General features: G+C 35.0%; 1 protein-coding gene across 1 annotated transcript in view; it reads left to right on the forward strand.

Moving 5' to 3' along the window:
• FAM98B (family with sequence similarity 98 member B) overlaps positions 1-16286 on the forward strand; it is a 32669-nt gene extending 16383 nt beyond the window's left edge. The window contains exons 4-8 of the mRNA XM_008017093.3: positions 45-223; positions 3368-3448; positions 4052-4168; positions 11468-11635; positions 14359-16286. Coding sequence (XP_008015284.3) covers positions 45-223; positions 3368-3448; positions 4052-4168; positions 11468-11635; positions 14359-14748 — 935 coding nt within the window. The 3' untranslated portion in view covers positions 14749-16286. The remainder of the gene's footprint in view (positions 1-44; positions 224-3367; positions 3449-4051; positions 4169-11467; positions 11636-14358) is intronic.
• The last annotated feature ends 262 nt before the right edge of the window (positions 16287-16548 follow it).

Raw genomic sequence — 16548 nt, forward strand, 5'->3', positions numbered from 1 at the left:
TTCTTATGCATGTATTAACATTATTTATTTTCTCTTTATTCTAGTATTTTTAAGTACTGAACTTCAAGCTTCACAGATACTACAGAACAAGAAACATAAAAATTCTCAATTAGATAAAAATAGTGACATTTATCAGGAAGTTCAAGCTATGTTTGATACACTTGGTATGCCCAAGTCGACAACTTCTGACATTCCGCATATGCTAAACCAAGTGGAATCAAAGGTATTATCTTGTTTTATTTTCCCCCAAATTCAACTGAATGCTAACATGTAAGTGCTATATTAAAAATGAAACTATTCCCTATAATTATGCGATGTACATTTTATTTCAAGAGTTTATCTTCATGTTAACCCAGTTTTGGATTCAGACCTAACAGGCTTGTGACCTAATTTGTCAGTAGCTAATATTCAGGAATCAAATCTTAATGCTTCATTTTTGCCAGAGTTTAACATGATAGAAATCGCTTAGCAAAGTTAAGGATCACTTTCCTAACCAGGGTTGTAATGTAGTATAAGAAAGAAAGAAAGAAAGAGAGAGAGAGAAGAGAAAGAGAAAAGGAAGAAAGAAGTAGAGTTATCCTACAAAGTCAAAGGAGAGTAAACTTTTAAAAAAATGGATGTTAATAGAATTGCAGTGTGGTTTCTTTAACAGTGAGCATGCAGTTTTTAGTGGATAAATGTTTAGTAAGAGTAAATGCATTATATAATGAATGGAAGAATGTATTAATTAGGACCCTGATGGGGATAGTTAAAAACAACTACAGACTATGTACCTTATGTACTTTGGCATTTTTTTTTTTTCCAGTTAGTGAACAACTCTTGTTCGCAGTCAAACCATATATTAGAGAGGATGCTACTCTCGCAGACCAAATTCTGGCCTAGTTCCTGGGTTCCATTTGTTAAATATGCAGTCCTCTAGGGGAATAATACAGGATTCATTTTAAAGGAAAATAAAATTCTTGCCTAACCTTCAAGAATAAGTACATAACTCCATTTTTAGACACAGTGCCTTAAACTAAATCCTTGTTCAGTAAAGATCTCTTTTGCATTGATAATTTATGAACTGAAAAATAAGGTTTGTCTTAATGAATGTAAGAGAATTATAGTGTCATTAAGATAAAAACAGAATACTAAAAAAATGTTTTTTGGTAGAACTTGCAAACCAGAGACTAAGTCTGTGAATCTCAGCTCAAAAACATTCTTAGAGAGTTAACAAGTTACTCTTCAGAATTTTTTTCTGTTTTCCTCTGGATGAAGACTGATCTGGGGGTTTACTACATTTTCTGGGACTATTTCAAATTAGACAGATTTCTGAGCTCATCATAATTTTCTAGTGCTTCTCAAAGTGGCTATTCCTTTTTATGGGTTTTATTTAGTATTAACAACATTCTCAATTACCTCCTTTCCCTACTTGGAAGCAGTCTGTAATGCCTAGGTTCAAATACTGGCATACTAATTATAAGGTAGTTGTTACTATGACCATCTTGGCTAAATACTTCCTTAAAAGGTCTTCCTACTCTATTCAGTTTTTAACCAAAAGTAAAAGTTTTCATGTTTTCTTTCTTCTACATGTGATTTGTCCAGAAGATACTTTGTTATCACTGGGGAAGGAAAGTATTATTTTCTAACTTAAAGTTGTTCAAATGTGTAATTATAGTGGTATAATTACAACAAATATATAGTGGTGGTATAATAACAGCAAATATATAGCATTCACTTTTCTAAATGTTTACATGTAATAACTCACTTAATACTAACATCACCCATGTGAGTAAATGCTTATATGTAATAACTCAATTCTCACATCACCCAAGGTTATGGGTAATACATCACCCCTGTGTAGTATTACCTAGACAACCATGTGAGGAAACTGAGGTACTGAAAGATTTAATAAGTTAAACAAGTGAATTTCTAAATGGTGGTAGACCTGAGGTTTAAACCCAGGTAGTCAACCTTCACAGCCTGTGCCCTTAACTTACTCTATAACAAGTGATTTTTCAGATTTATTAAAACTATTACGTAATGTTGGAATCCTAGGAATGGAGCTGAATATGATTACACATAACAAACTACAAGTATACATTGAGAATTCCTCTGGAGTGAGGAGTTACAACTCATACTTTTTATAATGTATGAAAAAACCTAAAATTGGAGATATTTACAATAGTTGGAGAATCTACAGAAATGGTCCGTTTTAAGAAAATAATAATTTCTTTAAAATATGTAACAAATATATCAGTACAGAAATTGTATCATTGTAGATGTAGATTTGCTGTGAAGCTACTAAAGCTGAAGTTTTGGAGTCACTTATTTGCATAGGTTCTTTCTAAGCTAATTTTTTTAAAACACCATTTTTGAAATGTAATCATGCCATAAAATTTGCCCATTTTGAGTGTGTGTATATATATATATATTTTATATATATATATATAGTTCAGTGCATTTTCGTATATTTACAGAGTTCAACAACCATCACCAAACTCTTTAATTTAGAGCTTTTCCATCACCCTCAGAAGAAATCTCCACTGTGCCCATTTACAGTTACTCCACATTGCAACTCCAGCCTCCAAGCTAATTTTGAATTCTTTCCTTAAAGATTGCCCCCAACATTAAATAAGCTTCATGCTCCTCAAAATCTGAACTGCCCTTGATTAGAAAAAAATTATAAATATTTCATTTGGTTTTGTAAATATTTTCTTTAGCTAATGATGGATTCTCCAGTCAGGAAGGTAAATTAATCCTTTAGTTAGGAGGATAAATTACTGAATGACCCTGATATTGCTAAAGGAAAAATAAATGCCTAATATCTTTTTTATCAAAATAAAAATGTTTCAAGTAATTTAAATTAGGGGCTTTGCACAAGTAATGAAAATATGTACATGATGACCGTAATTGAGATAGATGGCTTGTTCCCTTATGTTGTCTTGCTGAACAATGAATGAGAATACTTACAACTGGAATGTATACATAGCATTTATTTGAGAAAAATCAATGTGCTGGTGAAAGGTTTTAGTATACCTTTTGAAAATGTACTAGGAAGTAGGAAAGTGCTATCTTAAGTAGGAACTCCAAAGTTATTTCACTAAGACACAGATTCTCATAGTAGAACCTAGGTACTTCTTTAGCTGTCTGGGTATGTTCATTCTTATGCTGGGAAAGAATGTGTTCTATAGCTTGAATGAATATAATGTGCTTTTTTGAAAAAGATACTCTGTTTTGTAGTGGTATTCTGGTGTGCGATGGTATATTTTAATTATGTCACTTTACCATTTTATTCTGTAGTGTTCAGAGCAATACTTTAAACAAGCATAAGATTGTTTTAAATTAGGAATATACATTTTTCACAATCTTTCATATTTACTTTTAGGTGAAAGATATTCTCTCAAAGGTCCAGAAAAATCATGTGGGAAAACCACTGCTGAAAATTGATTTAACTTCAGAACAGGCGGTAAATCCCCCTTTTTGTTATTAATTTTATGTAATTAAATTAGTAAATATGACTTAATTTTATAAATGAACATCTATTTTGCAATATATAGTATGTGTATATTATTTTGTAGAGTTAAAATTGATTGCTCTTCTGGAGTAATATTTCCTAACATTTCTTTAGTTAAATCACTAATTAATTTTTAAAAATACCTGGTTGAGAATATTTATAATGCTCAATGTGCTAGCACAGCTGTGATCTGAAAAGAACAGAGGCTCAAAGCCAGCAAGATGAGTTATTGGTATTTTCTTTTCTTATTGGTCCAGAGTGCTTAGCAGGTAAATGTTTTACTTAAATTAACATATTTGATTACAGATAAGGTATACTCTGCCAACAGGTGGAATTTAATTTGTATGTTTAATGTCTTCTGGATATCATAAATGTTCTTTCGGTTATGCTTTAGTATTTAAATAATTTACTGTAAAGTCTCATGGGAACAGAAAATGGTGAGTAAGTGCAATATCTTTTGACTCAGTAGGAAGTACTTAGCACAATTTTCACATTTCTTTTCTTTGCAGAATGAAAGAATCTAAAGTTTATTATTTTTGTCTCCAAATTTTTAAGGAACAACTTGAAAGAATAAATGATGCTCTTTCCTGTGAATATGAGTGCCGCCGGCGAATGTTAATGAAACGATTAGATGTGACTGTACAGTCCTTTGGATGGTCTGATAGAGCAAAGGTAAGGCTGTTTTCCCATATGTGTCCTGTAGGTGGTAGCCTATAACAGCTCTTCTGGCTTGCTTGTCTGTTATGTAACCAAGCCATATTTGCACTTCATCGCTATCTCAACTACATGTCCAGGCCAACTACTGGTCTTACAAGATGATCCTGGTCTTGTATAAATCCCTGTTGCATATAACTTATTTTTTCCCCACGGTTTTGACATTTATTTTAAACTCATAGATACTGTGATTTATGCCAGGATATGCATAAAAGAAGGGGCATCATATGAGATAACGAGATAGATACGGTGAGCGATGTAACAAGAAAGCAGGATATAAGAATAGTTGCAGGTAGTGCTGATGCCAACAGGTCTTAAAAGTATCCTAAGGCTGGATGAATATAGAATGTGTTTCAGTTGAGGAGGGGGTTGGGAGGTGAGGGCATTTCCAAATTTGAATCTCTTCAGATAGCTTTCTAAAGAGCTTGTCCCATCACTCCCATTTTATGCCCCTAATCTGTACCCATGCTTAGTCTGGGATCACTCCTCACCCCCGTTCTCCCCACCCTGTATCATCACCTGGAAACTCTCCAGGCAGTAAGCTGAGACAATTACAGGCCTTCTCCTCACTTAGGGATCATTGTCCTGTGTTCCTTGATGTCCATTGTCTGACCATCATTGGTTCATATCACGTGGGTTATCCAGTTTTTTAGTTGTTTCAGGTGGGAGAGTAAATCTGGTGCTGATTATCTTGACTGCAAGTGGAATTTCAGGTATTATTATTTTTACATTTTTTGAATTAACTGGGCAGTTCTTCTGCCCCGTGTTAGACCAGTTGGGGTCACTTATGCCAGCAATTCCCAAACTTTTTGGCACCAGGGACTGGTTTCGTGGAAAACAGTTTTTCCACGGAGGGTCGGGGGGCAGGGAGAGGGTTTTGTCATGAAACTGTTCCACCTCAGATCATCAGGCATTAGCTTCTCATGAGTATGGTGCTTCTGTTACCTTGTCTTTCACATGATGTCTCTTTCCATGTGATGTATTAGTTTCCTGTGGCTGCTGTGAAAGTTTACCACAAATTTAGTAGCTTAAGTAATACAGATTTATTCTCTTAAAATTTGGAGATTAGCAGTCCTGAAGTGAAGGTATTGGCAGGGTTGCGTTCTTCCTGGATGCTTTAGGGGAGAATCTGTTTCCTTGCATTTCCTAGCTCCTAAATGCCACCTGCATAGTTTAGCTCTTGGCTTCATCTCCTCTCTTCAGAGCCAGTAGCCTAATAAAATCTTCGAGCCTTTCTCTCTCTCTCTGCTTCCATTGTCACACTGCCTTCTCCTGTCCCTGACACTCCTGTCTGTCCCTTATGAGGACCCTTGTGATTATATTAGGCCCGCACAGCTAATACAAAATAACCTCTCCATTTCAAGATGTTTAATTTAATCACACCTGCATCTGCAAGGTAACATTCACAGGTTTCAGGAATTAGGATGTGGACATCTTTGGAGGACTAATCAACTTACAAAGGGGCTTCTAAATGAATTTTATTTTTTCTTGCATTGTATTTCTGCAATATGATAAAATGCTTTTTTTTTTTTTTTTTTTTTTTTAACTGTAGTTTGAAAAATTAGGACTTCTAATGAGTTCTCCATTTTGTTTTTTTTGAGACAGAGTCTGACTGTGTCACCCAGGCTGGAGTGCAGTGGCGCGGTCTCGGCTCACTGCAAGCTCCGCCTCCCGGGTTCACGCCATTCTCCTGCCTCAGCCTCCCGAGTAGCTGGGACCACAGGCGCCCACCTCCACGCCCGGCTGATTTTTTTGTATTTTTTTTTAGCAGAGATGGAGTTTCACCATGTTGGCCAGGATGGTCTTATCTCCTGACCTCGTGATCCGCTCGCTTCGGCCTCCCAAAGTGCTAGGATTACAGGCGTGAGCCACCGCGCCTGGCCGAGTTCTCCATTTTCTGTATACTTTTTCTCTGAGAAACTTGCATCCACTTGTTGCAATTTGGGCTGTTTGCATGGCTATCCTTGGCTGCTCTACTACCTTCTAGATCCCATGGTCACTCTTTCTTTATCCCCTTGTTCTGTTGTAGGAAATCCACAAGTAATTTCCAAACAAGGAGTGCATAGGAGGTGATTTTTCTCAATCTCTTGCATTTTGAAAATGTTTAGTCTGCTTTCACATTTGAATATAAAATTCTAGGTTGAAAATATATTTCTCTAAGAATATTGAAGGCATTGCATCATCGTTTTCAAGTATTTAATGCTGCTGTTAAGAAAACTGACTCCATTCTGTGTTTTTGTGTGACCTATTATTTTTCTCTGTAAGCTTTTGGAGTATTTATCCTTGGAGTTCAGCAATTGCACAACATATGTTGGTCTGAGTTTTTTTTTCGTTCATCGTGCCTTACTAGATGAACCTTTCAATATGTAGACTCTTTCAGCTTTTATATTTTCCTTTATTTGTTTTTCCCTTTTGTTTTCTTTATTCTCTTTCTGAAATGCTTTAGTCAGATATTAAACATTCTAGATAGACCCACTTAAGTTGTTTTATTTTTTCCTCTCATTTTCCCTTTTTTGATTCACTCTCAGAAATGTTTTTAACTTTATTTTATAGTTGGTGTTGAATTTTTGTTTCTGTAATTATTCTTAAAATTTCCTTAAATTCTTTTTGTTTCTTGATTTTTTAAAAATATTTTTTGGTATACTATCATCTTGAATAAAGAAACTTTGCTTTTGTAATTTTTTTTTTTCTACTTTCAATTATCTGTTTCCTCCAGCATAATTTTTTGTTTATTTAGTTGTTTTTCTTGGTCTCTCTCATGTTGGTGGCTTCTTCAGCTGCATAGTAGTTTTTGGTTGTCCATATTTAAGAGTAAAGCACCGGCTATCCATGGTAGTGTGTGCCTATAGTCCCAGCTACTCAGGAGGCTGAGGCGGGAGGATCACTTGAGCCCAGGAGTTTGAGGCTGCAGTGAGCTATAATCATGCCACTGCACTACAGCTTGGGCGACAGAGCAAGACTTTGTCTCTAATAATAAAGGCAGTTGGGGTGGGAGGGCAGGTGGTGTGCTCACACGTATAATCTCAACACTTTGGGAGGTTGAGCTGGGATTACTTGAGCCCAGGAGTTCAAAACCAGCCTGATCAACATAGCGAGTCACAGTCTCTTTAAAAGAAAAGAGTAAAGCACGATAAAGCCTGTTGGGAACTACAGTCATTATTAGGGATCATTAACGTCAGACTTTGGAGCTGGCTGATGTGCTGTGGCAATTCTTAATGCCAACGTGTGGTCTTTGTAGTTGCTCATTTTTTCAGGAAAAGAAACCTCATTTTTTTTTTTCCCCCTATATACTGTATTTTAATTTGTCCAGGAAAGGAGTAGCAGCATGTCATCAGGGGTTGGAGGCATGGACTGTTTTACAAATAGACTTTGAGTGTTTTGAAATGTTGGTTCCCTTTTTATCTGTACCTTTTATAATTTAGGATATATGTACCTTTTATAATTTAGTGTCTTCAATATGACTCATTTACCTAGAAATCCTCTCTCATGTGTTTTACATAGAGTCTCTTTCCAAACACCTGACAGATACAGAAAAGTGAAGAGTGATTAGAAGAGGTATTAAAGATCATGATTCATGCATTTTCTTTAATAAACATTCACCACTTTGTATATGTCATGTACTATGTACCTGGTTCAGGATGAACATCTCAGTACTGCCTATGATTAGGTATAGAAGATGTGTGTGTGTAATATCTAATCAGCTTCTTGGGTGGTTAAAGCCTGATTCACTTCTGCATGTGTGCCGGGATAAACTCCAAGGGATGTCTGTGTATTTCATTGGAGTAACTGCTTTGTGCAAGAAGCTCAGATGCTGTTAAGAACTATAAGTTACCAGCGAAGTAGATGACATGATTGCTGACCTCAAGAAATGGAATAGAGTTCAGATGTGTGGGAAGCACCAGCATTACTGAGCTCTGGAAACTTAATAGAGGTTGTATATATGTTGGGTCTCCAGTTTAACCTAACAGAATTTTATTGAGGAAAAAAGAATTTAGGAATATTTGGCAAATTGTGAATGGTAGTGGCATTAAAATTGTCCTACTGTACTTTGATATTTTCAATGTTGGCATTAAGATGACAGAGAAATCCGAAACAAATGAGTTTTGACATATTCTTTCAACATTCAGTGACATAGATTCATGGGCATGTTTGACCCCTTACCTGGACTTCAGTGGGAGCTTTGAGCAAATATTCCTTTAGGAAATATCTTGATATTTTATTGTCTCATCTTGGTCTTTCTTCTTCATGTTTTAGGACAAGGAGGTTGTGTTTTTGTTTTTTTCTTATTTGGGAAGGTTTTTAAAAATATATTTTCCTTAGGCTATGTGTGGATCAGTTTTGACCTTTCATTTGGTCTTTTTCAATTGATTATATGATTATATGTCTTTGTATACTAAGTTTTCTTGTTAAACTTGTTAAATTTATTATATCTTTATCATTTTCTCCCTATTTTAATGATAGGAAAATGTGTCCGATATTGTTGAGTGACCGTTATCAACTTTGTTCTACAGCAGTTTAAATCTTTGCACAATATTTTATTATATGCATATATATACTGTATTGAGAGACACTGAGGTTTTCTCTGATTTTGCCTCTTTGACCCTGTAATAAAATCCTTGACAGCTAAATTTTTGTTCATGTCCATGATGTATTCCTAAAAGTGAAATACCTTGATTAAAGGAAATGATTTTAAGGCTGTTGATGCATACTCCACAGTTGCCCTTCAAAGAGATGATAGTCATTTATTCGAAAGATTATGCAGTTTCTTTACTGTTTAGCTAGTATCGAGATAATACTGTGATTGTAATTTTATAGCATGCTTTTTCACTAAATATATTGTAACCATTTTCCAATATCTCTAAAAACTCTATTTTAGTACCCTTTTTGAAATTAATTTTTAATTTTTTTGCAATATAATTAACATAAAATTTACCATTTTATTTTTATTTTTGAGGTGTAGTCTTGTTGCCCAGGCTGCAGTGCAGTGCCATCATCATAGCTCACTGCAACTCACTGGAGGGTCAAGCGATCCTCCCACTGCAGCCTCTCAAGCAGCTGGGACTACAGACGTGTGCCACCACACCTGGCTAATTAAAATTTTTTTTTTTTTTTTTTAATAGAGACGGAGTTTTGCCGTGTTTCCCAGGCTGGTCTCATACTCCTGACCTCAAGTGATCCTCCCACTTCAGCCTCCCAAAATGCTGAGATTACAGGAGTGAGCCACTGTGCCTGGCCAAAATATACCAAAGTATACAATTCAGTGGTTTTTAGTCTGTTCACTGTGTTGTATAACCCTATATGTAATTCCATAACACTTCCATCATCCCAAAATGACATAGCTACCTCTCAGCAGTCATTCCCAATACTCCCTACCTCCATGCCCTGGCAACTATTACTATGCTATACTTTATGTTTCTGTTGATTTGCCTTTGAACATTTCATGTAAACAGAATCATACAATATGTGGCTTCTGCTTCTGGTTTCTTTGATTCAGCGTAATGTTTCCAAGGTTCATCCATGTCATAGCATATAACAGTACTAAATTTCTTTCCATGTCCTTCTTATGGCTGCATTGTGTTTTATCACAGTGATTCAGTAATTTACTTAATTCTCTTATTTTATACCTTTTTTTTCTATATTAACAATACCAGGCATGTTTCTTTGTATAATTTTTTATATATAAATTTCAAAGTAAAATTTTATGGTGGATTCCTAAAGGAAATTTACTGTGTCAAAGGTTATGTCTCTTAATGCTCTCGCTTCCCATGGCCAAATTGTTTTCCAGTTAAGTTTATATGAATTTAAACTCCTGTCAGTAAGGTAAATGAAATGTTGTCTCACTTTAGCCTCTTTATTGCTAACTTGGTGGTTAAAAAGACTAACTTGTTTTGTCTGTTCTTATTATTGACAAAGTTGAACTTTTTTCATAAGCTTATTAGTCATTTGAATTTCCTTTTTTTAAAACTTTTATTTATATGTCTTGCCATTTTTTTTTCCTGTACAATTCTGTTTTCCTTTTGTTTGAGCTTTTTATATATAAAGGATGTTTGCTGGTTGAATTATTTGTTGAAAATATTTTCCCCAGTTGTCAGTAGATGTTGTTTTATGGCTTTTGAAGTATAGAAATTTTAATTTTTGTAATGTAGTTGTTTCTAAATTTAAAATTAAACCTCAGTTAACATTTTATTCTCTTTGGAATTCCCTTTGTTATATAGTGTGCCGTATTATTGTTATTACAGATAGCCACCAGGTCATTCCAGCACCATTTAAAAGATAATCCTTTCCTTTTCTCATTGATCTGTGATGTCTCCTTTATCATTTATTGCATTCATAGATTTCTGAGGCTCTGAGTCTCAATATACTATTTCATCCACCTTTTTTTTTTTTTCTCCTGAGTTCTAGTTAATTAGATGGAGGTAGGATAGCAAACTGTTATCTATACTAGACCTGTGCTTGCGGGTCAGGTGGGCCTTTTTTAGTAAGTGGGCAGAGCTAGGATTCTCTCTATATTTTGGAGAACTAACTTAAGCTTTCTTTGCCTCATTTTTTTTCCTATCTGCAAAATGGCATAATAAAAACCAACCACTCTAAAAGGATATTTTGAGGATTAAAGAAATAATGCCTTACTAAGTGAACGGCATTCTGGCACGTTTAATAAGTGCTCATTAAATGTTAACTGTTAAGATGATGATAATTTTGTATTATAGCATATTAATATTTGGTAGGATTATTTTTCAAAATGCTTTTAGTTATTCTTACATATTGAGTTTCTGGATTTAACTTTAGATTCTTTTTTTGTTTTCATTCTCTCAAAAACTATTTCTGTAGGATTATAAGTTAATTCTGGGGAAAACTGACAATAATACTTAATGTCCCAATACAGAAACTTGGTGTTTCTTAGCATTTATACAAGTTTGCCTTTTGTTTGCAAGATTTACTGATGTTCCCTTTTGAAGGTCCTGTATGTGGTTTTGGTAAAACTATTTTTTAGTTATTTTTTTTGTTAATATGAATAGAATTTTTTTTGTCATTTTTTAGTGAGTTGTTGCTGGTAGTTACATATTTTTTAACACTTGTTGGTCTATTTTATTTGTTCTAAATTATTCCTAAATTATCAGATATGTGGATGTTTTTGCTCTTTTCTAATTCCTTGCTTATTCTTTATCTCTTTTTCTTTCTTTCTAAGGGTTATGATTGTTTTTGCTCTTTCATTAAAATGTACTTTTCTTCCTTTTTTCCTTACCTTTTGTCATTTAGGTAAAAACAGATGATATAGCAAGAATTTATCAGCCTAAACGTTATGCTTTGTCACCCAAGACAACAGTTACAATGGCACATCTACTTGCTGCTCGTGAAGATCTATCCAAGATCATTAGGACAAGTAGTGGCACCAGCCGGGAGAAGACCGCATGTGCCATCAATAAGGTTGGTGTTTCTTTCAGCACAGTGGAAAATGAACTGATAATATCCTACTTAATGTTTTTACAGATTTTAACCTATTTTTCTTTCATGTCCTGGTAAATATTTAGAAGAAAGAGTGGCAAGGGGGTTCAGTCTAGGCTTAGTTATGTTATTTTTGTGTATGTATGTGTATTCACTTGAATTTGTGTATTCATAAATCAAAGTATTATCTGAATTAGAGGAATTACAGATTGTTTTTGTCAAAGCTTTAGCAAGAATTATTTTCCAGCTTTCTAAAAAGTAATTGTTTCAAGTACTAACAGATTCCTTACATCCTTGGTATAAAGGAAAGAAGAGTTCGTGCTTTAGAGTCAGACCAATCTGGGTTCCCATCCTAGCTCTATCATTTACTTACAGAAATGACCCGGGCAAGCTACTGAACCTCTTTGAGCTTCTGTTTCCTGATTTGGAGTATACATCAATTTCTCTGACAGTAGTCTTAAACTCAAGGAAACTGAATTTTTTACTTTACAACAGCAATAACAACAAACTAATTTAGTATGTTTATGTCAGCTTTACTGGCATGTCTTGTTCATTTAGGTAGAGCACTCCATGGCAAACTTTATTACAAAAGAGCAAAAAATCAGAAATAAGGGATTTGGATAATTTTAAAGCATCGCTTCTCACTCAGTGTAACTTGAGATAAAATACCTTTTCAGAAGGATGGTTGTTTTTAAAGTCATTTTTCTAATTATCGCTAAATTTGGCATCACCAGTGTTTGCCTCTGTGCTTCCACTGTGGCTCAATCCTATCTTCTGAAAGTGTTCTCTCTTTAAATATATTACCTAACATTTTGCATTGGGTTATAATTTAGTCTTGCTGGGTCAAGAGTTCTATTTCTGTAAGCAACATTGGCCATCTCTTCTGAGTTTATAATTTATGGTCTCATTATTTGAGGGTAGTCTTATGATCAGTTCTGGCATCTCCATATGCCCACCAACATACCATGTTTGGTAGAGAGACCAGTGAGAATAATAACCAGGAAAGGCTGTTTTTTGGATTTGGTAATTAGGACATCATTGCCATCTTTAAAAGAATGTTGCATACTTAGAACCTTGTCTCACATTGAGGATATTGCACTTTTTATCTTCCATTTGTGACATAAATCCTAAACTTGGTTTTGATTTAGAGGATCAATGGAAGTGTATAATTAACTGGTCATTTTGGTTGAGGCAGTTGCTGTTTTACTTTCCTTCCTGAAAGGCAGTAGCAGGAAGCTATTGGCTTCCCCTTGTCTGTGGTGAGCAGATGACACCCTTCTTTTTGCTATCTTTCCTCTGCTCATGGCATATAAAGCTGCTGCTTTCTACAGAAGGTTGGATACTTAAACTCTTCCCTAGTGTATTTTTGAAAGGATTATAAAGCATAGTAAAGGAATTATATCAACTGTGTTTTCCTTATAATAACATGGCATTATCATCACTGAAAGTCAGTGAGCTTAAGTTTCTTAAAAGAAGTAGTTCATTGAGAATCCTTCTCTCTCTTTGCCGTGATACCTGGAATTACAGTTTTTATATCAATCTCTGACCTCATTAAGGTCCCATGTTGTATATACTTCATAGATTTTTGAAATGAAATGTGCTTAGGAATATAATCTTTTATTGGATAATCAATTACCAAATCAATGGCAATGGAAAGTCCAGAGTTGTTGTATAAATGGTATGAATGTAAGGTATGTTGTTATATATATAAAAAAAATGTTTTCCTAAAGAAACTTCTTAGTGAAGTGGGTACTACATTTGTTACAGAATTTGCTAAACGAATTTAAGTGAGAAAAAATTAAGCCTTTAAGTTTCAAAAATATTCTCTCAGATTGTTTAAAAATAATATATTCTAGGCCAGGTACAGTGGCTAACGCCTGTATTCCCAGCACTTTGGGAGGCCAAGGCGGGTGGATCACGAGGTCAGGAGATCAAGACCATCCTGGCTAACACGATGAAACCCCATCTCCACTAAAATACAATAAATTAGCTGGGCGTGGTGGCGGGCGCCTGTAGTCCCAGCTACTTGGGAGGCTGAGGCAGGAGAATGGCATGAACCCAGGAGGTGGAGCTTGCAGTGAGCTGAGATCACACCACTGCACTCCAGCCTTGGTGACAGAGTGAGACTCTGTCTCAAACAAACAGACAAACAAAAATATATATGTATATGTATATTCTAAGGAATTTGTCGTGTATCACATATATTTTTTCATATTTCCTTTTTTAAAAAATTCATTTTTTATTTTTTCATCAGACTTGGTAAACAGGAAGTAAAATTATTTTTTAAACTGAAACACAGTAATTGTACGTATGTATGAACATAGTGATGTTTTGATACATACAATGTATAGTGATCAGACAGGGGTAATTGGCATATCCCTCTCAAACATTTATCATCTCTGTGTTGGGAACATTCAATATCCTCCTTGTAGCTATTTGAAGCTATATATTAGCTACAGTCATCATACAATGGTGTAGAAAACTAGAATTTATTACTCCTGTCTAGCCATGATTTTGTATCCTTTAACAGATTTCTCCTTATCCCACACTTAATATTTTTAATATTCAATTGTATTGCCATGTCTGATACTTTCATGTCCTTAAATATTAGCTTCTGTTTATTAGAAACAACATCACTTGAAACTTTTATGTAAACTTTAACTTTTAAAATATTAGAAACTAAAATAAAATGTTTCTTCACACAGGTGCTGATGGGAAGGGTGCCTGACAGGGGAGGCCGGCCGAATGAAATTGAACCACCACCCCCAGAAATGCCCCCTTGGCAAAAGAGACAAGAAGGCGGCGGTGGAAGGGGTGGTTGGGGTGGTGGTGGTGGAGGTGGTAGAGGAGGTGGTGGGGGTGGGGGTGGAAGAGGTGGCTGGGGGGGTGGAGGAGGTTGGGGAGGTGGTGGGGGAGGGGGAGGGGGAGGAGGGTGGGGGGGAGGAGGAGGAGGTGGTAGAGGAGGTTTCCAAGGCAGGGGAGATTATGGTGGAAGAGGGGGTTATGGTGGAAGAGGGGGCTATGGTGGAAGAGGCTACGGAGATCCATATGGAGGAGGAGGTGGTGGTGGTGGTGGTGGATATAGAAGATACTAAAAACTACAAAAATCAGATAGCAGTGCTTGCTTCTTTATAGATACATTAGACATAGTGTTCTAAATAACATACTTGAATATCATCTTTGAAGTAAACACCATGTTAGACTCCCTGGTGATACCATTCTTGAATTGTTAATATGTAAGAACATTGTTTTTTACTACCAGTTGATCTCTCAAATGAAGTGAAGACTTTTTCCATATTCTATGTACCGTTGAGCATGTTGTGTCTTTTTAAAAAACAAAAGAACAAAAATTATTTTTTAAAATGTAAATAATACCATCAAACTTGGAAAATGGAAAGTATTTTATTGTCATGATTGAATTTAGATTGTTACCTGTATTTTGTTCAGGTTTAGACATATAAATGACCCCACCTGTAATGGAAAGGAATATAGACCCTTGCCTCACCTGTATTGCTGTGGATGTGTTTTGTGGGTTTTTCATTTGATTTTACAAAATAGGGAAAGGCATTTCCAGTTGTATTTAGTAGGCAGTTGTTGTGAATCATTTTTATCTCTTATAGGAGGAGATTCCTCTCTAGCCGTGTTTCTGTTAAAGTTTCACTAATTGAAGCCCAAGTTTTTTACTGTACATACTTATTTTCTAATTGGATTTGAAATCTGCATGATTTTGTTTGACAAAGGAAAGTTTTAAGATTGAGGTCAGAAATACTTTAATGGAGCAAAGATACATACCAACTTCACATGATGGTGTGAGAAATAGTCCTATAAACTGGTCTCTTCATCATTTATGCTCTCACTTTAGATATCCAAATATTAAAAGACAGGCTGACCTGTATCACACAGAATTAAGGCAGTAATTTCCTGCTTCAGTAGATCAAGGGTAGGGCTAAGGCATCCCTTGGTAATTCTGATTCACAGCTAGATTTGGGAAACACAAAGTTAGGGAATGGCTATATGTGGTTTGCTAGTTGGAGCAGTCAACGTCTTAGCTATCAAGAGTTGTGAATCTGAATCATGGCACTAGGTCAGGGGTGCTATGGATTGAAATGACCTTAGTTCTCAAGGAGTGATTTGCCCTCATTTGTCAAATGAGGAATGAGACACTTAGCGTCATCTCGGGTTGTTTCATGAAGACCTAAGTACAAATACAATTTGTTAAAAACTTATAGAGGGCCTATTTGAATGCCTTAAGATGTAGGGCAAGTAATGTATTTTTCTCTTAGTGTAGAGAGTTAGAGAAAAAGAGCTGGTCCCGTAAATTTTTTCAATCTCAGTGTAAAATCTGTATCTCATTGTAGGCTTCTGGTCAATACCTGTGCATAACAACTTAATGTGATCCAACCAACTCAACTGATAGAAAGCTGAATTGTTCCCAGTGGACAAGTGGTATTTGATGTTTAGCAAGTTTTTTTGTTGTTTTTTTTTTTTTTGGTAAACTCTGTGGTAAAATCTAAAATAATGTTAAAACCTTAAAAGTAACTATTGAATATTCTGTAATCTTAGACATGTATTTTTCAAGCTAACCCTTTGAAGAAATGTGTTTAAGGTAGGAAAATATAAAATTTTTTGGTTATTTTTTGTGTGTGTATATTTAATGAAAAGATATAATTTCATTTGTGATAGCTGAAAAAAGACTTTCCATAATTAAGAAAATACCTTTATCAGTAGTTATGAACTCTGAAAAATAATTTTTAAAAAATTTTCAGAAAATATTTGAGTAAAATATTTCAAAAGTTACTTTAAAATCTTCATTTAAAACCTTTACTTTCTGCCTCATTTCTTTTTTGGTAGCATTAGTTGCTGATGAAGGAGATTTACAACTACTTTCAACTTTT

The sequence above is a fragment of the Chlorocebus sabaeus genome, chromosome 26 (assembly GCF_047675955.1).
Source record: "Chlorocebus sabaeus isolate Y175 chromosome 26, mChlSab1.0.hap1, whole genome shotgun sequence".
Lineage (NCBI taxonomy): Eukaryota > Metazoa > Chordata > Mammalia > Primates > Cercopithecidae > Chlorocebus > Chlorocebus sabaeus.